The sequence below is a fragment of the Magallana gigas genome, chromosome 5 (genome assembly GCF_963853765.1).
Source record: "Magallana gigas chromosome 5, xbMagGiga1.1, whole genome shotgun sequence".
Lineage (NCBI taxonomy): Eukaryota > Metazoa > Mollusca > Bivalvia > Ostreida > Ostreidae > Magallana > Magallana gigas.
Window position 1 is genome coordinate 53568426 of NC_088857.1, and position 26721 is coordinate 53595146.

The 26721-nt window shown below is 33.9% G+C and overlaps 1 protein-coding gene across 3 annotated transcripts in view; it reads right to left on the minus strand.

Moving 5' to 3' along the window:
* Positions 1 to 5400: 5400 nt before the first annotated feature.
* Positions 5401 to 26721, minus strand: part of LOC105345749 (streptococcal hemagglutinin) — a 30468-nt gene continuing 9147 nt past the window's right edge. For 2 of the 3 annotated variants that reach the window (XM_066083542.1, XM_066083541.1), the window contains exons 7-22: positions 26635 to 26653; positions 25549 to 25817; positions 24683 to 24766; positions 24177 to 24557; positions 23589 to 23735; positions 22309 to 22515; positions 21988 to 22196; positions 21797 to 21862; positions 21218 to 21461; positions 20804 to 20953; positions 19470 to 19656; positions 17927 to 18108; positions 17407 to 17661; positions 17250 to 17271; positions 8078 to 8180; positions 5401 to 7145 (exon numbers count right to left, since the gene is read on the minus strand). In XM_066083542.1, the coding sequence (XP_065939614.1) occupies positions 7025 to 7145; positions 8078 to 8180; positions 17250 to 17271; positions 17407 to 17661; positions 17927 to 18108; positions 19470 to 19656; positions 20804 to 20953; positions 21218 to 21461; positions 21797 to 21862; positions 21988 to 22196; positions 22309 to 22515; positions 23589 to 23735; positions 24177 to 24557; positions 24683 to 24766; positions 25549 to 25817; positions 26635 to 26653 (2646 nt within the window). In that variant the 3' untranslated portion in view covers positions 5401 to 7024. Of the gene's footprint in view, positions 7146 to 8077; positions 8181 to 13368; positions 15443 to 16370; positions 16471 to 17249; positions 17272 to 17406; positions 17662 to 17926; positions 18109 to 19469; positions 19657 to 20803; positions 20954 to 21217; positions 21462 to 21796; positions 21863 to 21987; positions 22197 to 22308; positions 22516 to 23588; positions 23736 to 24176; positions 24558 to 24682; positions 24767 to 25548; positions 25818 to 26634; positions 26654 to 26721 lie in introns of those variants that run through there. The other variant, XM_066083543.1, reaches the window with a different exon arrangement.

The following is a 26721-nucleotide window of genomic DNA, read 5'->3' on the forward strand; positions in this document are numbered from 1 at the left end:
GTATTTGATTACATGCAAAAAAATTCACATTATATTTCTAAGGAGAGTGAAGATAGAATATGTTTTATCGTAAAAATGAATAATGTCCTACAGACCCAGCTTTACGATAGAATGTTTCCGTGTATTGTCTCTGTAGGAAATAAAATACATGTACGTTGGTGAAAATGTGTTGAATTCTTCCATTATATGGATATAAATTTTTAAATGAAAGGTATTTAATTTTACAGTCTAAAAAAGGTTTATTATGATGAATTTGGTTGTTATTTTCTAGGCAACTTCATTGATTTTCTCCAAAATCGTTCCGGAGCGAATCTGCAATTTCCTGCTACATTACGGGTATATGGAAGGCATTCAACTGTGGCGAGGGCCTTTACCGAGACACAGTTAGATTACTCAAACTACGGAGAGTGTAGTGAAATGAATAGCATTATTGTAGGCTTATAGCTTTGTTAAGTAAATGTCAATAATACGGTGTGTCGATGTATCTATTTTGTAAATGTCCGATATGCAATGTCTAGTAATCATTAAAATTCCAATGGAATGGACAAACAACGTCAAAAATTATCATAACAAATATCTGACTACATTTCTCTAATAATAATTACGTGATACCAGCCATGGGTGTGGTTTTTTTTTATCTGAGGGTTTTTTTTTTTACTGCGAAGTAAATTTCAATAGATTCAAACACAGCACAGAGTTTGTTTCACTATTTTTATCGACCAAATAAGATACTGCAATGACATGGTCTGTCGCCATAGTTCCTGATCATCATTATGGCAAGTTTAACGACGCATTATACCCGGTATGTTTGCACGGGATATGATATTAGGGTAAACAAGTTTTAATGGGAATTAATGTAAAAATAACCGGAGAGATCCCCTGGGTACAAACATGCATTATAAAGGCATTCCTTTACTCTATTATTGTATCAAATTTAAACCAATAAACAATTTGAGGTGTAACATGAGTCTTTATCGTAATCTTTAATCTGAAAACGTAATTATTTTCTTATTTTATTCAAAGTCTCTTAGCCAATCAGAGCAATGTCATCTACACACGCGGCTGCGCGTTTTGTCACGTCGTTTCTAAGGAGCCCTTTAAACGGTGTTCAACAAATAAGAATCAACATTAACTTTCATCTCAGAAAAAGAAATATTTACACCTTATTTGTGCATTGTAATTTTTTTGGCCTGAAACAATATTTTTCCTGGTATGCATTTCGACATTACCTGGCAAGCCAAGGTGATAAATGTATTTAATTATTTTTCTATTATATTATTATTACAAAATATATTCAATCGAAATGATTTAATTGTGCATGTATCGAGAAAAATTGGACAATGCAGTCCCAAAAACACAATTGTCCTAGCACCATTAGTTTAATAGCCACATTGATTAACAATTCATTTTTACCACGTTGAATTTTTTTTTAACCCCCCTTTGCCTCCCGCCTCACCTGCACCCCCCCCCTCCCCCCCCCCCCACACACACACACACAAACAACATAAAAAAAAAACAACCAAACAAAAAATAGTCCAAAAAAAACCTCTCAATTGTCTCGATATCTATATCTTCAGCAGGCATGTTCACAAAACTTTCCTAAGATCGTAAGATATGACTTAGGAAAAAAAGTTAAAAACATCCTCAGATCAACTTAGGACACGTCTCAAGATGTAGCTCGACGGTAACTTAGGAACGGGTACGTGTAGTTAGTTACCATATTAGGCCTAAAAACAGTAATTTTAACGTATACATTTCTAAAAATTTACATTTACTTAAATATATCAGTGACCAATGGCAACTTAGTTAGAAATCAAACAACGACACCCCCAGCAATCAATTTATTTCTCTTTTTAGAATTGGCTTACAAGCAAATAATTCTTTAAAAAAACATGTGTGCAGTCTTTGAGTGTAAATTAACATTTGATAATCTTATCATTACATGTTATACATTAACACGCGCTTTTCATAGAATTTAAAGTTACACGTAGAAACACAATAAATTTCCCTTTATTCTGCAATAGAAATAAGTTGTAATATATCAAGAAACACATAGACAGTGCTGTCTTATACAAAAATTGTTTGGAGAATATGATGAAAACAATGATTTCAATATATATATGGATGAACTGCTTAGTAAATTCTCGTTTTCAAATTTTGTTGTCATTTTTCTAATAATTTCAACTTTTGCATCGCAACATATAAATCCTATTGAAATGCTTTGCATTGGTCCTTTTTGGATGGAAAATTTTGACACTGGGTGTTTGGCTTTCACATAACATGGACATTCCATGAGGTGTTCTTTGAAGAGCGTGTAAAGGACGGCGCTGTCTTCCCGTCTGAAGTAGGTCACTCTTCTACACTCGGAATCTGCGTAAATGGCCAGAGCGCATTCGTCCTTCGGGTAATTGGGTACTCATTTACAGTAATTTCTCGAGGCCCCCAGTGATGCATGCCAACAGCAAAAATATTTCTTATGATAACGTTTTTCATAACTCTGAAATTTTAGAATTTAGGCTTCATGTGAATTATTTTCAGTCAATACAAATTAGTATGCATTTCAACTTTTCACTTTCCACCAATAGATATTAATCAGTGTCTTTACGTCTTTTTCTTTATACATGTAAATGTTTAATTCTTTTTTTAAAAGAATTCAATCTTTAATAAATTTTCTATGTAAAACGAGTGAAACATAGGCAAAATATCTTCATATTCTCCAAACAATTTTTCCTTGTAATCTTATAAGTTGATATGAAGTCGGACAGAGTCCGACTTTGCATCATGTTACTGAATTTTACTCTGAACTTGAACTTATCAAAACAAAATAAAATATTTTAGAAAAAATCGTAAATACTCTGATTTCAAAATACTAAATGTATGATATTTTTGCATCAAAACCATTTAAATTGATTATCTTTACCCGTTGTGCAAAGTTTAATATCTTCTATCAATCAAAATATTACCTGGCGGATCTTCGAATTTCCCGGTGTTCTGTACTTTTGAAGGTCAAGCGTAAGACAGTGATATCGTCATCAAAGAAAGAAAGATATCTCTCAAAAGTTTGATATGTGTTTATTAAGTCGATCCAAGTTGAGGATGCATTTAATGACCCAAATTTATTCAAATTAGCTCTAAGTTGTCCGAATCTAGATCATGTCCGACTCTAGATCAGCCTACCCTAATACACTTTATTTAACATAACGAATTTTCAAAGTTTATTTTTCCAGAATGTAGTAATTAAAAATTAAGAATGATCACGCATGGCTTATATGAACCAATGCATGTAAATTTACTTTTAAGCCAATGAACTTTGAATAAGTTATCCAAAGAAAATGGGTATAACTTACGTTGTGTACATTGTAGATATTAAGAATAAGTGAATAATTTTCATTCGTCAAACAGTGACGGGATTTGCAAAATATAATAATATTTCTGCTGATTTTATCAGCTCCCAGGCAGGCATGTCGCAACGGGGAAGGGGGGGGGGGGGGTCGGGGTCCATAATTTTTAACAAAATGAACATACATGATAGAATAAATGACTATGCCCCCCTCCCGGATTAGTCATTTGAGGTTTGTCGGAAATGTTGGAACTGTAAAAAAAATATTGTACTACCAGTCATAAGAAAAAGCTTCACAAATGTCCCAATATCCCAAAAAATCATGATTTTGCAGCCTTAGAATGGTCTTAGGACAAGGTAAGTTATGGCGGTTCCTAAAGATAGGAGAGCTCCGAAGATCAGACTTAAGACTAAGACGTACTTAAAGGGACTTGGACACGATTTGACTTAAAATCTTAAAAATCTATTTTTCCATTTTCAATGTTTGTACTGATAAATATAGAAGTTTATAATGCTATGTCAAAATTTGAAAGTCAAATATTAAGTTATAAGCAAGATACAGAGTTCATGAATCTTTGTTTGTAAACAAAGCTTGAATGGTGTCATTTTTTACCTGTGTGTTGTATTGGTGTAAGTATCAATCAAATATATCTTTCTGTTGTTGATAATAGTATTTATGAAGATATTGAGCTAGTTTAAATTGTTTTTTACATGTCATTTTGTCAAAGAAATGGTAAATCTCTACTCTACATATTTTGTAAAAATTATAAGACACGAGCTTTGCTTACATAACAACCAATTCTTACCTCTGTATCTTGCTTGTAACTTGACTTTAACATTAAACATTTTGGTCAATCATTTAAAATTCACCAGTAAACCATTTTATACATAAAAAATAAAAATAATTTTTTTGATCTCAAATCGTGTCCAAGTCCCTTTAAGACGCACCACCGTCCTACGACAGCTTCTTGGGCATGCCTGCTGGTCATTATTCACGTACAAAAAGTTTGAAGATGACGATGTATAATTTGATGCCAGACACCTTCTATTACCAGGAATGGTTTTGTCCTACAGTTATGTTAAAACTTTCGCAATATCAGGTAAAGTGTCGCACCCTGAACAGTATATTACCAGGTTTCCCTTACCCAGTTCAATACAGCTTTCTATACAGGGGCGGAGTAACCTTCACCTATTTTATTTGATAAGGTCCTCCTGTCGTAAGAATTTAATTTTGCACTATATTACATTATTTCGACCAGCCATGGCATGTACGTCATACGATATACTCAATTGTTATTCCATTGACAAAAAGAAGAATTCTCGCTCAAAATAGTTAAATGGTCTTTAGTTTATTGTGTAATGTAGCTTTTGTGTAATTTCTAAATTAACCGAAATTAGATGTTCTGACTTTGCGCTTAATGTGTCAAAGATATATGGTATTTGTAACATTGGTCTTCCGTATATAGTGAAATATTGCATAACCATATTGCCCGATATAAATTTACAGTAGTAAAATGATAAAACTATCGAATAACGTTACATGAATGTTTGCTGAAACTGGTTGTGTATTACGTAATAGACCGGTTTCTGTATATACATATGGTGTCTAATCCACACCTACTGAAGATACACATGTATTCTGACAGATGTCGGACAAGATGATACAACACAATTTCAAAATTTAGATATTTGTTTAAAACAGATAAAGTAAAATGTGACACTGAAAAGTTTTCTCACATACTGTTCAACACTTCACACATTTGTTGCTTACTTAAACCGCAAATTTGAAGAGCATTTCAACACTTTTCATTGCAATTATTGGAACCAATTGAAGCAAGTCTCTGTAACAAAAATTGAAATTTTTGTGTGTTTTTCATGCATTTTCAATGAAGCAATTCCTTGTGATTTTCTTTTTCCCGCTAAGTCTTGTTTGAGCCATTCAAAACAGATTTTCTGGATCGCAATTGACATATTTTTTCAGCAGGGTTAAATTTTGAAGAGATTATTTTTCTTTCATTCAAAACAACTGTCCTTGTGTGCATCGTATAACAAACATCATAAAAATAATGCTATTTTATTAAAATATAAAATTCCCTTCAGAATAAGCATACTATAAAAAACAGGATTAATAAATAAAAAATAACAGAACTAAGATTGATCTTTTCAGCAGCGGACGGAATCAAACTTCATGTAGATTTTACTAAAATTACAGAAATTAAACTAAATGTTTATGTGCATACAATTCGTTTTTCTCCAATTTGTATTACATCGTAACTTTACTATGCAAGTGTTATATATATTGCAATGTCATCCTTATTATGTCAGCCTTTGCCCAGGCGTCATTTCTTTAGAATAGAAACAAAATGGTTGTTTTTCTTTTACGAAGTGAGATGTATTAGCAAGGCATTATGCTTCAACGTTAACGGTACATTACATATCATACTCTATACACACAAATATATTCAACAAAAAAGGTCATTTGGTTTAAATCTGAAAGCAATGGACAACGTTCACGGGTTTGCAAAAAATATATCCATCAAGAGAAACAAAGAATATCCGTGCATTCAGATTATTATTATATTGAAGAGAACAGTTGGTTATTTTCAATGGCATGGTGAAATTGTACAAACAAAAATATTACAGGCACAATTGATGGTTTTTTTCCCTTTTGATTGCCAGTGATAAATGTGAATACATTTATTCTTAAATTAAGTACACCCCTCATAAGCATTAACATTCCAATTAAAAAAAATATTTCATATCAATGTATTTATACACAGACCAGCTGTTAACAGATATATGAAAAGATTTAAACATATTAATAAAAATTAAAAATCAAAATATCACAATAACATATCATAGAAAGTAACCAGTATTATTGCTACATATGTAGATCTCTAAATGGACGGAGGGATCATATTTCATGAGTTTAATTTGGACGGCTAATTGGACAGAAATACACAGTGCACGTGAAATCATTATATCCCACACCCTATTGCATTGTTCCTCGTCACTGGATACATACCTCAAATTCATTGTATAACCAGATTTGAATTTAAAACTCACGGGCGACTGAGTATGAATCATTTTGATATTTTATGAGTTTAACTTGGACGGCTAATTTTGAATTTAAAACCATTAAGAAAAACGCTGAAATGAATCTCACTGGGACTTGAATATAAATCATCTTCCTTGGGTTTCAGTGCAACATTTTGATGTCCTGGTAGCTGTTATTAAAAGCACAAAGGCACATTCGGCATCAACAAAGCCAGAAATTAGAGCACTAGTAACGCATTGCGTCATGTTCATAAAAAAATGATTATCCTCTTGTTATCTGTAGAACAATTCAGTTATAAACAATTATGAAAAATAAAACGTTACTTGTCTCATGCGTGTAAAATGAGCATCATTAATTCACATAAAAATCGTACCCATCGATCAAAGCTATTAGGAAAAAGTTTTTCATACAAAACATGAATAACTCAAAGAACAACTCCATAGAAATATTAACAAAGAATACATCACTAAATTGATTTTTTTTTTCAAAAATGAAATAAAACATATCTCATGGTAAAGACACTTTACCGACTCGTCTCGCCTGTGGAGGCTATAAATGCTATAAACGTCTAAATATGCTAATTAGCTGCTGGAGATTCTCGTTTAGTTTCTATTGGAGTCCTGTTATTATTTTCTGGTTGACACCCAGGTGTTGACGGACGGGGGGCGAGGGGAACCCCCCTCCTCTGCTCCACGGGTCAGCATTTCTCTATCCTGGTTTGACACTTTCGCAGACTGTAGTCTTTTCCTATATCAAACACAAAAGCGATATTAACTGGTAATAGGACATCATTCCTTTTTTCCATGTAGTCTTAAAGTTAACAAATGACAATCCAATATTAACTAACGAATGAGCTCTGTATCTGCGTATCTAGATCTGATTATGCTCTTGATATTAGATTGTTTCAGTGCTGTTATCCTTGAAAATTGTACTTTTTGACATAGATTAACAAAAAAATAATGAAATTTACAATTTATTGACTGTGCTTTAAATACGATACATGCTGTATACAGTATATCGGACAGTTTTGGACCCCATTAGGACCGTAACTATCTGATATGCAATCATACATAACTGTACATAGCATACATGCAATATTTGTTCATAACAAACGTTAAACAATTACATGAATTGTTCAGAGTGATTTTATTCACGGGCATAATATCCCTTGCATGCGAGTCATGTAAAAAGACCCATTCCCAATTTAAAATTGACTGGGTTTTTTTTCATTCCCAAAATTTAAAACTGTGTTGTGATATCGATGTGTTTTAAAAGTTAGGATGCTGAATTTAAAAGTATGCTGAGTGAGGAATCCTTATATATGTCAATTTAAATATCTGAGTGTTCTGCTAAGTTTGATTTATTATGATAAAAACATTAACTTAATGATTATTTTAGTAATATGCAAATGAATACCAAGAAAACTGTATAGAGTTATTTTTTGCCAACTTGCATTGAGCCATATTTGTTGAACTTATTTTTTAAAAAGAGAGCAATTCTTTGACGGAAAATTCTCAATTAAAAGGGTACAGGACCCTGTATCAAAATGGGTCAATTAAGCCCAAATTTAGTACGCAATGTCTCACATTTTGATGATGTTAAACCAACATCGGTCTAAGCAATTTTTAGCATTCTTTGGGATACTAGTACTCTGAAGTATGTTGTAAACAATGTCTCACTTTTTGATTACCTTGATGTAAACCACCATTCCCACGATAACCGCCACCGCCACCACACTAACCACCGCACCCACTATCGCCGCCGTCATCGAGCTGCTCTCCTCTATAATCAAAAGATTACAATTTGTTTGGTATCAACATAATTCATTATTTTTTTTTACTTATATAGTCTCTCTTCAGTTTAATATAATGAATCATTTTTTTATCTGTAGTTATTGATTATGTTGTTCTTTTAAATTGGTCACGTCAAAACAACGGTTGTGGACCTTATCTTGCTTCATTTGCTCTTAAAAGCTAATTTGCAAAGTTTAAAAACTTAATTTTATCATTACAAGATCAATATATAGATACTATATTTAGCTTTTAATGTTTTCTTCATTAATAATATAAATTCATACACTGTGATTATGTTGCGGCATTTATACCGAGCGCAGCGGGCGAAATTCATTAACAAACTATATTATCTGATATTAAAACTTTTGTGATCATAAAATAAAGATTTTAATGATATGTCAAAACGTGACTGTCAATTTTCTATAGAGATTTCTTACGGAAGCCTCCAGCGGTAATAAATGTATTTATTTTGTTCTTATATCGTACCTAGAAATATTCGTTCATTATTTTATTCATTTTATAAGAAAACATATTTTCTATCGTCAATTTTTGATTATGCATTGATTTTTTGAAAACCAAAAACAGGAAAAGACGGACGACGGACAAAATGTGATCAGAAAGCTCACTTGAGCTTTCAGCTTAGATGAGCTAAAACTGAAAAATGCTTTGCATTGGCCCTTTTTGGATGGAAAATTTTGACACTGGGTGTTTTGGGTCTTCACATAACATGGACATTCCATGAGGTGTTCTTTGAAGAGCGTGTGAAGGACGGCGCTGTCTTCCCGTTTGAAGTAGGCCACTCTTCTCCTACACTCGGAATCTGCGTAAATAGCCAGAGCGCATTCGTCCTTCGGGTTATTGGGCACTCATTAACAGTAATGAACCACGTCTAATTCTCGAGGCTCCCAGTGATGCATGCCAACAGCAAAAATATTTCTTATGATAACGTTTTTTATAACCCTGAAATTTTAAAATTTAGGCTTCATGTGAATTATTTTCTCTAACCTACAACATGCGCGGATCCAAAAAAAAATTTCCCGGGGGGGGGGGGAGGGGGAGGGGGGGCACGAATATTAATTGCACATGTTTTCTTTGGTTGGGGGAGTGCCGGGGGTTATTCGAGTCATATTTACGATAAATTTACTATGTAAATTTAATAACTTTTCATTTTCCGGGGATGGGGGTCGTGGGAACCCCCCGAATCCCGTCTAAAGATCCGCGCATGTACATATTTTCAGTCAATACAAATTAGTATGCATTTCAACTTCTTCACTTTCCACCAATACATATTAATCAGTATTTTTACGTCTTTTTCTTTATACATGTAAATTTAATTATTTTTCAAAAGAATTTAATCTTTAAATTTTCTATGTAAATGGGGTAAACATAGGCAAAATATTTTCATAATCTCCAAACAATTTCTCCTTGTAAATTTATAGGTTAATATGAAGTCGGACAGTGTCCGACTATGCATCAAATTCCTGAATTTTTCTGTCCGACTTAAGATCACATTTGTCTATTTCCTCTGAACTTGAACTTATCAAAACAAAATAAAATATTTTAGAAAAATCGTAAATATTCTGATTTCAAAATACTAAATGTATGATATTTTTGCATCAAAACCATTTAAATCGATTATCTTTACGTTGTGCAAAGTTTAATAACTTCTATCAATTAAAATATTACCTAGCGGATCTTCGAATTTACCGAAGCTCTGTACTTTTAAAGGTCAAGCGTCATAAAGACAGTGTTATCGTCATCAAAGAAAGAAAGATAACTCTCAAAAGTTTGATATGTGTTTATTAAGTCGATCCAAGTGCATTTAATGACCTAAATTTATTCAAATTAAAAGTTGTCCGACTCTAGATCATGTCCGACTCTAGATCAGTCTACCCTGATACACTTTATTCAAAATATCGAATTTTTAAAGATTATTTTTCCAGAATGTAATGATTAAAAATTAAGAATGATCACGCATGGCTTATATAAATATAAACCAATGTAAATTTACTTTTAAGCCAATGAAAGAAGATGGGGGAACAAGATAGCGCAACTGCCCATTTGGTTTTGTTATAAAAAAAATTTCAAATTAATTTTTCCCAACCAAATATACTATACGATGTTATATTACAAGTTTAGGTGCATTTAATGACCTAAATTTATTCAAATTAAAAGTTGTCCGACTCTAGATCATGTCCGACTCTAGATCAGTCTACCCTGATAAACTTTATTCAAAATATCGAATTTTTAAAGACTATTTTTCCAGAATGTAATGATTAAAAATTAAGAATGATCACGCATGGCTTATATAAATATAAACCAATGTAAATTTACTTTTAAGCCAATGAAAGAAGATGGGGGAACAAGATAGCGCAACTGCCCATTTGGTTTTTTGTTGTAAAAAAAATTTCAAATTAATTTTTCCCAACCAAATATACTATACGATGTTATATTACAAGTTTACAAAAGCACGATTTCTAACTATATTCAGTTTTGAATATTTTAACAAATCGAAAAAAAAAATAAGATTCTAAAGTTTTGGTGGTATCGAACCCACAAACTAAAAACCCTAGGTCTATACTGTTACCTAATGTCTGGTGCTCTAACCACTGAGACATTTCAGTCACAACAAACATCATTGTTAAATGCTAAATGCAACTTCAACTACGAATTCACGGACTTGTTGTATTTCTCTTAAACGTTCAATTGTTGGGATACAAAATGACATTTTTAAAGTATAGTGGGTCATCTCTCCATATTTATGTTGATTAAAATCGGTTTTATTTCCTTTAAACTTCATATAGACTATGACATAAATATGGAGCCCAGACCCACTCTATAAAAGAAAAGGCATTGAAGTCCTTAAACTGACACTATTTGTAGGTTCTGACGCGCATACACCAGTTTAAATCAACCTACTCTAAATATTTAACATATTTAAAGGTTATAGTAAATATACATTCGTTTTTAATAAATGAGAAAGAAATTATGAGATTTGTTCATATTTTAATTTAAAAGTATCTTTTCTATCCTCATATGGGCAGTTTACATGCCTTATTCACCCATCTTCTTTGAATAAATTATCCAAATTAAAAGTAATCAAGAAAATTGATATAACTTACTTTGTGTACATTGTAGATATTACGAATAAGTGAATAATTTTCATTCGTCAAACAGTGACGGGATTTGCAAAACATAATAATATTTTCACTGATTTCATCAGCTCCCAGGCAGGCATGTCGCAACGGGGAAGGGGGGGGGGGGGGGATTCGGTGTCCCTATCCACATAATTTTAAACAAAATGAACATACATGATAGAATAATGACTATGTCCCCTCTCGGATTAGTCATTTGAGGTTTGTCGGAAATGTTAAAACTGTACAAAAATACTGTTCTACCAGTCATAAAAAAAGCTTCACAACTGTCCCAATATCCCCAAAATACGTGATTTTACAGCCTTAGAATGGTCTTAGGACAAGGTAAGTTATGGCGGTTCCTAAAGTTAGGAGAGCTCCGAAAATCAGACTTAAGACGTATCCTAAGACGTACTTAAAGGGACTTGGACATGATTTGACTTAAATTTTAAAAACTTATTTTTCCATTTTCAATGTTTGTACTGATAAATATAGAAGTTTATAATGCTATGTCAAAATTTGAAAGTCAAATATCAAGTTATAAGCAAGATACAGGGTTCATAAATCTTTGTTTTGTAAACAAAGCTTGAATGGTGTCATTTTTTACCTAAGTGTTGTATTGGTGTAAGTTTCAATCAAATGTATCTTTCTGTTGTTGATAATAGTATTTATGAAGATATTGAGTTAGTTTTAATTGTTTTTTACATGTCATTTTGTCAAAGAAATGGTAAATCTCTACTTTACATATTTTGTAAACAACTATAAGACTCGAGCTTTGTTTACATAACAACCAATTCTTACCTCTGTATCTTGCTTGTAACTTGGCTTTAACATTAAACATTTTGGTCAATCATTTAAAATTCACCAGTAAACCATTTTATACATAAAAAATAAAAATAATTTTTTTGATCTAAAATCGTGTCCAAGTTCCTTTAAGACACCACCGTCCTACGACAGCTTCTTGAGCATGCCTGCTGGACATTATTCACGTACAAAAAGTTTGAAGATGACGATGTATAATTTGATGCCAGACACCTTCTATTACCAGGAAAGGTTTTGTCCCACAGTTATGTTAAAACTTTCGCAATATCAGGTAAGGTGTCGCACCCTGAACAGTATGTTACCAGGTTTCCTTTACCCAGTTCAATACAGCTTTCTTTACAGGGGTGGAGTAACCTTCACCTGTTTTATTTGATAAGGTTCATCTGTCGTAAGAATTTAATTTTACACTATATTACATTATTTCGACCAGCCATGGCATGTACGTCATACAATATACTCAATTGTTATTCCAGTGACAAAAAGAAGAATTCTCGCTCAAAATAGTTAAATGGTCTTTAGTTTATTGTGTTATGTAGCTTTTGTGTTATTTCTAAATTAACCGAAATTAGATGTTCTGACTTTGCGCTTAATGTGTCAAAGATATATGGTATTTGTAACATTGGTCTTCCGTATATAGTGTAATATTGCATAACCTTATTGCGTTATATAAATCTACAGTAGTAAAATGATAACTATCGAATAACACGTTACATGAATGTTTGCTGAAACTGGTTGTGTATTACGTAATAGACCGGTTTCTGTATATACATATGGTGTCTAATCCACACCTACTGAAGATACACATGTATTCTGACAAATGTGGGACAAGATGATCCAACACAATTTCAAAATTTTAATATTTGTTTAAAACAGATAAAGTAAAATGTGACTTACTGAAAAGTTTTCTCACATACTGTTCAAGACTTCACACATTTGTTGCTTACTTAAAACGCAAATTTGAAGAACATTTCAACATTTTTCATTGCAATTATTGGAACCAATTGAAGCAAGTCTCTGTAACAAAAATTGAATTTTTTTTTGTGTTTTTCATGCATTTTCAATGAAGCGATTCCTTGTGATTTTCTTTTTCCCGCTAAGTCTTGTTTGAGCCATTCAAAACAGATTTTCTGGATCACAATTGACAGAGTTAAATTTTAAAGAGATTATTTTTCTTTCATTTAAAATAACCGTCCTTGTGTGCATCGTATAACAAACATCATAAAAATAATGCTATTTTATTAAAATATAATATTCTCTTCAGAATAAGCATACTATAAAAAACAGGATTAATAAATAAAAAATAACAAAATTAAGATTAATCTTTTCAGCAGCGGACGGAATCAAACTTAATGTAGATTTTAGTAAAATTACAGAAATTAAACTGAATGTTTATGTGCATACAATCCGTTTTTCTCCAATTTTCATTACATCGTGACTTTACTATGCAAGTGTTATATATATTGCAATGTCATCCTTATTATGTCAGCCTTTGCCCAGGCGCCATTTCTTTAGAATAGAAACAAAATGGTTGTTTTTCTTTTACGAAGTGAGATGTATTAGCAAGGCATTATGCTTCAACGTTAACGGTACATTACATATCATACTCTATACACACAAATATATTCAACAAAAAAGGTCATTTGGTTTAAATCTGAAAGCAATGGACAACGTTCACGGGTTTGCAAAAAAATATCCATCAAGAGAAACAAAGAATATCAGTGCATTCAGATTATTATTATATTGAAGAGAACAGTTGGTTATTTTCAATGGCATGGTGAAATTGTACAAACAAAAATATTACATGCACAATTGATGGGTTTTTTTCCCCTTTTGATTGCCAGTGATAAATGTGAATACATTTATTCTTAAATTAAGTACACCCTTCATAAGCATAAACATTCCAATTAAAAAAAATATTTCATATCAATGTATTTATACACAGACCAGCTGTTAACAGAGATATGAAAATATTAAAACATATTCATAAATATTACAAAATCAAAATATCACAATAACATATCATAGAAAGTAACCAGTATTATTGCTACATATGTAGATCTCTAAATGGACGGAGGGATCATATTTCATGAGTTTAATTTGGACAGCTAATTGGACAGAAATACACAGTGCACGTGAAATCAATATATCACACGCCCTACTGCATCGTCACTGGATACATACATCAAATTCATTTAATAACCAGATTTGAATTTAAAACACATTAAGAAAAACCCACGGGCGACTGAATATGAATCATTTTGATATTTCATGAGTTTAACTTGGACGGCTAATTGCATGGACACATATACTAGTAGTTCATGTAAATCAAGATTATATTGCATGCTCAAAATCCTTCGCTCTAGGTGACTGAATACATACAGAAAAATCATTTTGCAACAGGAAAATTTGAATTTATAACACATTAAGAAAAACGCTGTAATGAATCGCACTGGAAATTGAATATAAATCATTTCGATATTTTTGACGAATAAAACAAGATGTTTTGAAATTTCGATGCGTAAGGAGGAAGTGCCTATTAACCGATATAAATACCCAGTCTATCATATGTTGCGGTGGAAAATGAGCAACCTATTGATTACTGTTCTCACAAAATAAAGTTATTAATTATTAATAGTTTACTATGATGGCGACCACGCCCTTTATAAAGTTAAATGCCTCTCCCTTGGGTTTCAGTTCAACATTTTGGTGTCCTGATGGCTGTCATTAAAAGCACAAAGACACATTCAGCATCAACGAGGCCAGAAATTAGAGCACTAGTAACGCATTGCGTCATGTTCATAAAAAAATGATTATCCTCTTGTTATCTGTAGAACAATTCAGTTATAAACAATTATGAAAACTAAAACGTCACTTGTCCCATGCGTGTAAAATGGACCTCATTAATTCACATAAAAATCGTACCCATCGATCAAAGCTATTAGGAAAAAGTTTTTCATACAAAACATGAATAACTCAAAGAACAACTCCATAGAAATATTAACAAAGAATACATCACTAAATTGATTTTTTTTTCAAAAATGAAATAAAACATATCTCATGGTAAAGACACTTTACCGAGTCGTCTCGCCTGTGGAGGCTATAAATGCTATAAACGTCTTAACATGCTAATTAGCTGCTGGAGATTCTCGTTTAGTTTCAGTTGGAGTCCTGTTATTATTTTCTGGTTGACACCCAGGTGTTGACGGACGGGGGGCGAGGGGAACCCCCCTCCTCTGCTCCACGGGTCAGCATTTCTCTATCCTGGTTTGACACTTTCGCAGACTTTGGTCTTTTCCTATATCAAACACAAAAGCGATATTAACTGGTAATAGGACATCATTCCTTTTTCCAATGGCAAATGACAATCCAATGTTAACTAACGAGTGAGCTCTGTCTCTGCATATCTAGATATGGTTATGCTCTTGTTATTAGATTGTTTCAGCGCTATTATCCTTGAAAATTGTACTTTTGACATAAATTAACAAATAAAATAATGAAATTTACATTTTATTGACAGTGCTTTAAATACGATATATGCTATATACAGTATATCGGACAGTTTTTGACCCCATACGGACCGTGACTATCTGATATGCAATCATACATAACTGTACATTGCATATATGCAATTTTTGTTTATAACAAACGTTAAACAATTACATGTATTGTTCAGGGTGATTTTATTCACGGGCATAATTTCCCTTGCATGCGGGTCATGTAAAAAGACCCAATCCCAATTTAAAAATGACTGGGTTTTTTTCATTCCCAAAATTTAAAACTGTGTCGTGATATCGATGTGTTAGAAAAGTTAGGATGCCGAATTTGAAAGTATGCTGAGTGAGGCATTCTTATACATGTCAATTAAAATATCTGAGTGTTCTGCTAAGTCTGATTTATTATGATGAAAACATTAACTTAATGATTATATTAGTAATATGCACATGAATACCAAGGAAACTGTATAGAGTTATTTTTTGCCAACTTGCATTGAGACATATTTGTTAAACTTTTTTTCAAAAAAGAGCAATTCTTCGACGAAAAATTCTCAATCAAAAGGGTACAGGACCCTGTATCAAAATGGGTCAATTAAGCCCTGATTTAGTACGCAATGTCTCACATTTTGATGTGATGATAAACCAACATCGGTCTATAGCAAAGTTTAACAATTTTTAGCATTCTTTAGGATACTAGTACTCTGAAGTATGTTGTAAACAATGTCTCACTTTTTGATGACCTTGATGTAAACCACCATTCCCACGATAACCGCCACCGCCACCACACCAACCACCGCACCCGCTATCGCCGCCGTCGAGCTGCTCTCCTCTACAATCAAAAGATTACAATTTGTTTGATATCAACATAATTCATTATTTTTTTTACTTATATAGTCTCTCTTTAGTGTAATATAATGAATCATTTTTTTTATCTGTAGTTATTGAATGTTGTTCTTTTTACGTGGTCACGTCAAAACAACGGTTGTGGACCTTATCTTGCTTCATTTGCTCTTAAAAGCTAATTTGCAAAGTTTAAAGACTTAATTTTATTATTACAAGATCAATATATAGATACTATATTTAGCTTTTAATGTTTTCTTCATTAATAATATAAATTCATACACCGTGATTATGTTGCGGCATTTATACCGAGCGCAGCGGGCGAAATTCATTAACAAACTATATTATCTGATATTAAAACTTTTGTGATCATAAAATAAAGATTTTAATGATATGTCAAAACGTGACTGTCAATTTTCTATAGAGATTTCTTACGGAAGCCTCAAGCGGTAACAAATGTATTTATTTTGTTCTTATGTCGTACCTAGAATTATTCGTTCACTATTTTATTCATTTTATAAGAAAACGTAGTTCACATATTTTCTTTCATCAATTTTTGATTATGCATTGATTTTTTGAAAACCAAAAACAGGAAAAGACGGGCGGCGGACAAAATGTTATCAGAATAGCTCACTCGAGCTTCCAGCTCAGATGAGCTAAAACTGAAAAATAAATTTGACCAAAGTCATGGCCATGCCTCTTTAAACTCAGATAAATTCTATACGAAAATAGGGGAATTTAATTCTATCAATTTATGAGTATATTTACCTGTTTCCGGTGCTACTGCCAACTGAAAAAAATATGGTTTGATAAGGTTTTAGAACAACTCGATTCTTGAATTGGTTTGCTATGCAAAAGTATTGTTTCAGTTCTTGAAAAAAAGTTACATATCATAGTTTGATAAAAACAAAATGGCAGCCCCTACCTTGGTGCATGTGTATGTCGTGTAGTCACATGACTCGGTGGCTCCATTGTATACCACAATGGAGGTGGCGTTGCTGAAGGTCGAGTTGTCGTAGCTGAAGCTTATGTCCCATCCGTCGATAGACCCGTCTGTGGACCGTCGTTTCCTTGACGACGAAGGGACCGTTGGTATGGTAACGGTTATCAAATTCATCTGGCGATACGTCACGTTTGCCATGACGGAAAAATTTGTGTATTCTTTGCCGTTTTCTGTAGCCTAAATCATCGTAAATAATGGGGTTATCGATCGATAATTTCAAGGCAAAGTTAATAATTTCAGTACCTTGTAAGAGCATTATTAATCACTTAATGAATACTTGATGATAAATTTATTGAATAGTTGAAAATGAACACGAAAACGTGTATATAAATCTGTATATAACTTAATGCTAAGTCGTATAATATATTGTTTCACTTTATTTGGTGAAATTCATGATATGATTTAAAATATCTAGGCTCTTAAAAAAACTATAAAGTCTTACTTTGAAATGCTCAGCGAGGGCAACCGGTTGTTTATGGAAGACTCCGATGATGTTCTGGGTCTGACACGGTCGGTACCGTTGGTCGCAGAGACCGTAGGAGGGCACGCTGATCTGATCGGGCGGGGTCTGCAGGCTCTGAGAGCAATCCTCGCCAATGTACCCATCGTTACAGCTACACGTCTCTGAAACAGCGAGAGGAATAGTGAAATCCATAATCAGATGGCGTATAGAACGAGACAAAGTGAAACTAGTGTAGACTAACTACTCAATCAATCACGGTAAAATTGTAAATGTTAGTTAATCAGAGTGGGATTCGAAGCCTAAAACGTGTGTGTGTGTGTGTGTGTGTGTGTGTGTGTGTGTGTGTGTGTGTATATATATATATATATATATATATATATATATATATATATATATATATATATATATATATATATATATATATATATATATATATATATATATATATTAAGTTTTGAGACAATTTGAGTAACAATATTCAATACTTGTGTTTATGTAACTTTCTTTCCTCCAGTAAGACACAATTTCAGACCAGTACGATGTCGGTAAATCTTCTCATAACAAGCATTCTGAGAGTATTGCATAAGCAATACACGTCCCCTACCGGTTTGTATTATTCTATGAAAGCTTCCAAGCACACAACTATTTCAGAGCTATTGTAAACGAGATGTCATGCTTTAATCAGAGATAAAAGAACAGAGGAAATTAAAACTATATAGTTTTTATAGAAATTAAATACAAAATAGGTAAAATAATACTCTTTATTTCATGTCCTGTAATTTCGCCAAGTCTATTCTGTATTTGCTGGTAAAAATTTGTGAAAACAATGCACTGTTATGCACAATATCATTTCTTACCGTCTTCTGTACCCCGAATCAAACCAAACAGTTAAACAGCCCAACCCGACAACAAACCCGATTGTAATAATACAAAAAAAAACCCTGCCGATTAAATTTACAACACAATGTTTAACACTATTTTACAGAATTTATTTGTTTGTTAGAAATGATAAAAGGAATGATACAAGTAACGCACGATATTATTACTGACTACATACTGGCCTCGTTAATTCAATACACTCCGAACCCGATAACGAACCCGAACATTAAAAAATTGGAATATAAAAAATAAATTTTCTCGAAAATATGTCAATCAGACACTACAAAAGTGTAAACTTGATCTGTAGTTTGACATTTTGAAGCTGTTCAGCAAGTTTCATATTATTCCTCTATATATGCATAAAGAAAAAAAGTGTGGAAAACTGAAGTGGGACAGACAGACGGACGGACGGACGGACGGACAGACGGACGGACGGACGGATGGACGGACTGACGGACGCAGAGGAAAGCTTTAGTCCCCTCCGGTGAAACCGATGGGTGACTAATAAGAGACAAAAATTCTTCCCTGTGGTGCTTCATTGAATTGCTCTCTCTCTCTCTCTCTCTCTCTCTCTCTCTCTCTCTCTCTCTCTCTCTCTCTCTCTCTCTCTCTCTCTCTCTCTCTTCTAATTCTTATGACCAACCATTGGCACACGATCCCTTTCCAGAGCAGTTGTTGGGACAGCTAAGGGAGGTTATCGTCTCGAGAGTGCTCACGCCGCTGGAGGTATTGTTCGTCTGCTGGAAACTCTCATCACGTGACGCCGTTGTGACGCACTTCTTTTTCAGCGTATCTAGGGTCGCCTTGAGGAAGTCTGTATCTCCCTGGAGCTATATTTATATAAGTACAGATAGTAAAGGTAAATGTTGTACACCACTGCTCATCAATAATCCTTACTTTTATGGAATCGGCATTCCACTTATTAAAACTTTATTTGTAGAACACTAACCTTGATATCAGTTACTAGTATACAGCTGATAGTGTACATTTATTGTTTACACAAGTATCAACTAACCTTGATATATGTTATACAGGGGTTATTAGTTTACATTAATTGTTTACACTAGTATTTACTAACCTTGATGTCTGTGATACAGCAGTTATTAGTTTACATTAATTGTTTACACAAGTATATGCTAACCTTGATGTCTGTAATACAGCTGATAGTGTACATTAATTGTTTACACTAGTATATACTAACCTTGATGTCTGTGACACAGTTGTAGTGTACATTAATTGTTTACACTAGTATTTACTTACCTTGATGTCTGTGATACAACTAATAGTGTACATTTATTGTATTCACTTGTATTTACTTACCTTGATGTATGTGATACAGCTGATAGTGTACATTAATTGTATACACTAATATTTACTTACCTTGATGTCTGTGACACAGCTGTTAGTGTACATTGATTGTTTACTCTAGTATTTACTAACCTTAATGTCTGTGATACAGCTGATAGTGTACATTTATTGTATTCACTAGTATTTACTAACCTTGATGTCTGTGATAAATATGTTAGCGTATATTATTGTTTACACTAGTATTTACTAAACATGGTGTCTGTGATACAGCTGATAGTGTACATTTATTGTATTCACTAGTATTTACTAACCTTGATGTCTGTGATAAATATGTTAGCGTATATTATTGTTTACACTAGTATTTACTAAACATGGTGTCTGTGATACAGCTGATAGTGTACATTAATTGTTTACACTAGTATTTGCTTACCTTGATGTCTGTGAAACAGCTGATAGTTCACATTTATTGTATACACTAGCATGACTAACCTCAGTGTCTGTGATACAGCTGATAGTGTACATTAATTGTTTACACTAGTATTTACTAATTTTGAGGTCTGTGATACAACTGAATGTGTACATTTATTGTTTACACAAGTATTTACTAACATTGACATCTGTGATCCAGCTGATAGTGTACATTAATTGTTTACACTAGTATTTGCTAACCTTGATGTCTGTGATACAGCTGTTAGTGTACTCTGAGATGCTGGTGTTGACCTTTTCTACACAGACGGCGACGGCGGGGTCTCCACTAAAGGCGTTAGTGCAGAAATCGGTGGCGGCTGTCTCGTTCCATCCATTTCTCCAGTCAGCGACCTAATGGTTGATATACATGTAAACATGCAAGCCTAAAGATCTCTTTTCATTAAACAACAAGTCTATTTTACGAGCCTTTAACAAAAATTGTAGTTTTCCATATATATGTGTTTGAAAAAGGATAGCATTGAAGTCTTGTTTTTTTGTCTCTATACATCTATTGTAAATTATTATAATTGTAAAAAATAGTTTAAATTGCATTGTTGTAAATTAAGGTATAAAATAATTAAAATCAAAAAAATTATATATCAAAAGGTGTCAAACCAGTAACTCCTGCTCGTAATCGGCGTCGTAAGAAAATGACGGCGAGTCGATGACGTCATCTGACCCGAACGTACTTCTCCTACGCCTGCTCTGGTTGCAGACGTTAACAACCTGACTCTGTGTGTCGGAGCACGGCTCTGTGGGAGACTCCAGCTTACAGTGTGGGTAATTAGGATTCCGTGCGACGGACAAGTAGGAGGAGCACGTGCAGTAGTAGGTCGAGGGGGCAGTGGATGTCACGGACCTTAAATAGAACATATTTATCACATTTATCACGTGGCTACCTCCCTCAATTTAATTTATTGTACATGAGTCATGTTTATTACCTAACAAATGAATTATAAACTAACAATCCAAAACGCTTTTAAGTTATATTCATTCCTTTTTTTAACATCATTTAATATTTAAACTGAATTTACATAAATCAGTCAAGTAAATTACCTTAATTGCTTCAGCTTTATACATTGATCCAAAAGTGCTTGTAAGCTATACATTCAATCTTTGGAACAAAATACTATGTAATGTTCTTGTTTTGCCAAATTGAAAAGCAGTGGAAGGATTACAATATATGTCACTTACGGTGGAGAATAGTTGCTCAATGTCGGCTTGTTGATGAAAAGACTGTCTGATGAACCTTTTCTTACCCTAAAACGTTACACACAATAAAACAAATGAATTCTTTTCGTAAACACCGTTATGCCACTGTAAATAGACGTTTGATATCAAAATAAAAATTCTGTTTTCATTTTTTTTTGCATGGTACACTTTACCTCCACGTCAAGGCGAACGTTTTCTCGTCTGCGACAGGGCTCTGCTGTCCTTTAGGGATAAAATCGTCTGAGCTATCCCCGTTAAATGACCCACACAGTCCCTCGGTCTGATCGAAGTCAGCCGTGGGTGCCACGATTTGTACGTAAGATATCCAGTTTTGCCAAGAACTGATTGCAAACGTCACTTCCAGGCCGTTGGGAAGAGTCACCTAAAAATGAGACTTGGCAGGCTGAGTGTCCAGTCACATGGCGCATAGACAGAGAATGAGAGTTACATATAAAGCTATTAATATATCATATAATTATATCTGATTTACTAACCCGATATCTGCTTCCGGTCTTCTGCACAGCTATTGCGTCTGGGTCGCAGCCGTCCATTAATTCGAAGGGGTAACTTAGGAGATTTGTTCTACTGGCTGACAGCGTTGTACACGTGCGCACGACGTACAGGGATTCCCCGCTTTTTATGGCAACTCCACAATTACAAGTCGCGTACCCTGGGACACAGGCGGAAAATAAAGCGTGCACCTGCAATGCATGCATATGTATCATTCAATTAAAAAAAAGAGCGCTGAAATGAGATAATGAGAATGTCCTTTTAAAAGATTAATTACATCCTAAAATTAGTAAATTGTACAGGTAGTGAGAAAATGCTGTATCCAAATGTTTATGTCAGCGTGAAAGCTGCGTAATATTCATATATTTCTGACAAATATAATTTGATTACTTGAATCAAACAAATACTTCGTACAACGTTTGTCGGGTATTTGGTCAAGTATTTGACTTATGGATAGTGGCTTTGTTTTGTGTTGGGTATTTGATCGGGTGTTTGTTTGACTTACGGATAGTGGCTTTGTTTTGTGTCGGGTGTTTGTTTGACTTACGGATAGTGGCTTTGTTTTGTTTTGAGTATTTGATCGGGTGTTTGTTTGACTTACGGGTAGTGGCTTTGTTTTGTGTTGAGTATTTGATCGGGTGTTTGTTTGACTTACGGATAGTGGCTTTGTTTTGTGTTTGGTATTTGATCAGGTGTTTGTTTGACTTACAGATAGTGGCTTTGTTTTGTGTTGGGTATTTGATCGGGTGTTTGTTTGACTTACGGATAGTGGCTTTGTTTTGTGTTGGGTATTTGATCGGGTGTTTGTTTGACTTACGGATAGTGGCTTTGTTTTGTGTCGGGTATTTGTTTGACTTACGGATAGTGGCTTTGTTTTGTGTCGGGTATTTGATCGGGTGTTTGTTTAATTACGGATAGTGGCTTTGTTTTGTGTTTAGTATTTGATCGGGTGTTTGTTTGACTTACGGATAGTGGCTTTGTTTTGTGTTGGGTATTTGATCGGGTGTTTGTTTGACTTACAGATAGTGGCTTTGTTTTGTGTCGGGTATTTGTTTGACTTATGGATAGTGGCTTTGTTTTGTGTTGAGTATTTGATCGGTTGTTTGTTTGACTTACGGATAGCGGCTTTGTTTTGTGTTGAGTATTTGATCGGGTGTTTGTTTGATTTACGGATAGTGGCTTTGTTTTGTGTCGGGTATTTGATCGGGTGTTTGTTTGACTTACGGATAGTAGCTTTGTTTTGTATTGAGTTAATTTGACTTACGGATAGTGGCTTTGTTTTGTGTCTGTACATAACGAACTCCCCCACTCGCTGGTTCTCCCAGTATCTCCCGTCAAAGGTTTGCATGTGGGGGTCGTTATAGGAACTGCATATTCCCCCTCCACTGGTGTCCTTGTCGTAAACGTAGACCTGAAGTCGGATAATATTTATCAATACATACGTAATACACAATGTAAATAATTAAAATTTAAAACACCCGGTGGCTTTAAGCTATTATTTTTTGCACATTTGGTATGTACATTTATTCTGCCACATTTCATTCTTTTGGCAGTCCCAGGTAAACCTGTGGCACCATATCGGGTAGTGTCTGTAAGTTATTACGTGAAGATGTGTGTTTACCATATGCATATAAGGTTTTTAAATTATTCAGTACGGAGTAGTGTGTTAGATGTTCTGAATAAAAGAATTATGTATTCTCGTAGCACGGTGTTTGCAAACAGCAAGTATCGAGAGTGGAACAAAAATCAAAATTAGTAACGTTTAGATCCCTTTAAATGTTTACTTTAAACATCTGTTGTTTACACTAAACATTGACTGTTTGCTTTCTCAGAATCTTTCCAGACAACTCACGCTAACGGTATCGTCGAACTGCATGCTCTTCCATGCCAAGTGATTACTGTCTAATCCGGGCTCTAACTTGACCCTGGTATATTTGTACCACCAATTCCTCATTCCGTCCATATATCCTGTGATGTTGAGTTGAACTGGCTCGTACCAGTAGTTGTAAGAGAATTGGAGTCGGCACCCATTGTCCGGAAAAGCCGCCGACAGGTACTTGACTCCGTTCCAGCACCATGGCCAGTACTCCTCGGTCCGGATGTGCAGCGTCCCCTTGCAGTTGCTTTCCCTCTCTGATGCTGACAGTGAGGCGCTGCAGGCCGTGGGAAGCGTGCTTTTGACCTCAATAGCCACTGTCTGACCCTCATCCACATTCACCCATGTTTGGTTTATCTAAAACATTTTTTACAATAATAAGGAAAATCTTTTGCATTAATCGTTTGACAAATTGGAAGACATGGCGTCATGGGTTTCTTAATCTTCTGGTTTGTGTGATGTTAGAAGAGCTCTTCTCTTACCTGTAAACCTGCGAAGAAGGTGGGGCTGGTAAAAGTGGAGCCAGGGGCACTGTTTGTGTACTGCGCACTTACTGTACAGAACACCTGTAGATAGAATAAACTACTTCAGTTCATCAGTCAAACATACGTCCCAACAACTAATTCGATGATGTCATTATGACAATGCTTAAACTCTCTCAAACAAAGAATTTGTTTTGAATTTATAATTATTACGAAACCTTAAAAAACGAATTTTTATTTATATTCAATCACCAATGGGCTCGGTTTGTTTCCGATGAATATGATTGTTTGAAATTACATGTATTGGAGCCTTATATTTCCTGTGTAGAAGGAATGGGGCACTTACGGATATCCCGTTTTCACCATTAAGCTATAACGCACCGTATTGTTGATTGCAACGAACAAATCATAGAAAACTATCCTAAAATACTAATATCAATAATTCATCCTGGAATTGAAAACAAAGGACCTACAAGATCAATTATTTTTCAATCAATTTCATGTTTCAGTTTCATGTTCCGGTCAATAATGATAATACATTGTAATTTCCACTGCAGCACAAATTCGATTTAAAAGGCCTTTTCAATAAAGCTTTTATTTTTGACAGTGAGGCATCTTTACAATCATAAAGTGTTTTTAGATGCTTTTAAATTCCTTATGTCACGTTTTTCTTCTTTAGAAATGTGTGTTATGTTACAAAAAATCAACGATCACATGGTCTGAACTAAGTCTAAACAACCATACGATTAAAATTCCTGGTTGAAAGTTGACATTTATGTTGGCACTACATGTACAAAGTGATGTTCAAGAAAAATGACTAAGCCTGGTAATATATTTGTTATATCAGAGTTCTGATGATTTCTTACATTCATATTTAATCTATATGTTCTGGTCCAGTGATCTGGTCTTAAAGCTGCATTTTTGCCCAAGTTTCCGTAATCAATGAGAGTGAAGCTGGCATTGGCCAAGTTGGCGTTATTAATGGACCACTGTATGTTATAACGCAGCACGCTCGGCGCGGCGGGTTCTGGAAACGTGCACTTCATTACTGGCTCCAGGGTGGTTCCATCCAGGGACAGTTCTCTCTCAGCCACGACGGTGGGGGCGAGAGTGACAGTGGGCGGGTCTGTGGTCACTGAGGAAAAAGGTTTAATACAAAAGAGAAGTTAAAATCAAACCTGAATACAAAACAAAATTCTTTTATATTATAATTTATGCCGCGCAATCTTCGTGAAGTGGCGCAATTCAAAAGAAAATGTAGAGCTAGTAATATAGAAATCACTACGACAATATTTAAAGCTTTTATAAAGAAAGCATTCAAAACTCTGGGTCGTCCCTAGATAAAAATCTATACTACTATATTAAAATAATAGACGCTTGGTTTTTAATACCGAGAAATCGGAAGAGTACTGTCTTTTGTTATATATATTTTAAACATCATTGGTACTTGAAGATTACCAATTTGTTTTTATTTTTTCTCAATCAAGCTTTGCTAATTTAAAATAATCAATGAAGATGATTTTTAGAAATCCGGAAATCATCTGGATTTTTTGGATTTTACAATCTAGCGCATGCGCATTACATTCACGTTAAATCACGTTTTTGAAAATATTCCTGTCAAAGATATTCAATACACAACTCCACAGTAATATCAATTTGAAAAGGAATTTAAAAAGATGTTCTAATGTAAACAATTAAATTAAATACTAATTACCCTTTGCAGAGGGGAAGGTTTATAAAAGAGAATATATTTCAAAATACATTTTCGTAGCGGTGCGATCATTAAGTGATTTGGGATAAGATTGCTTGGGTATGCAGTGAACTATCACGGTCTATTAGAATGCCTCTCGTATGAGCTTTAGATTATTTTAATTTGATGTCCATAACCAACTATTTGCAATAACCTTTTTTAAATATACACAATAAAAATAATTTTTAAGAACGATACCTACCAGCTACTGACGGTGTAGTCTGAAAAAAAAATATGAAAAGATAAGTTGATCTGTAATTTCTTTCTTAAAGGAAATAAATGAATAATT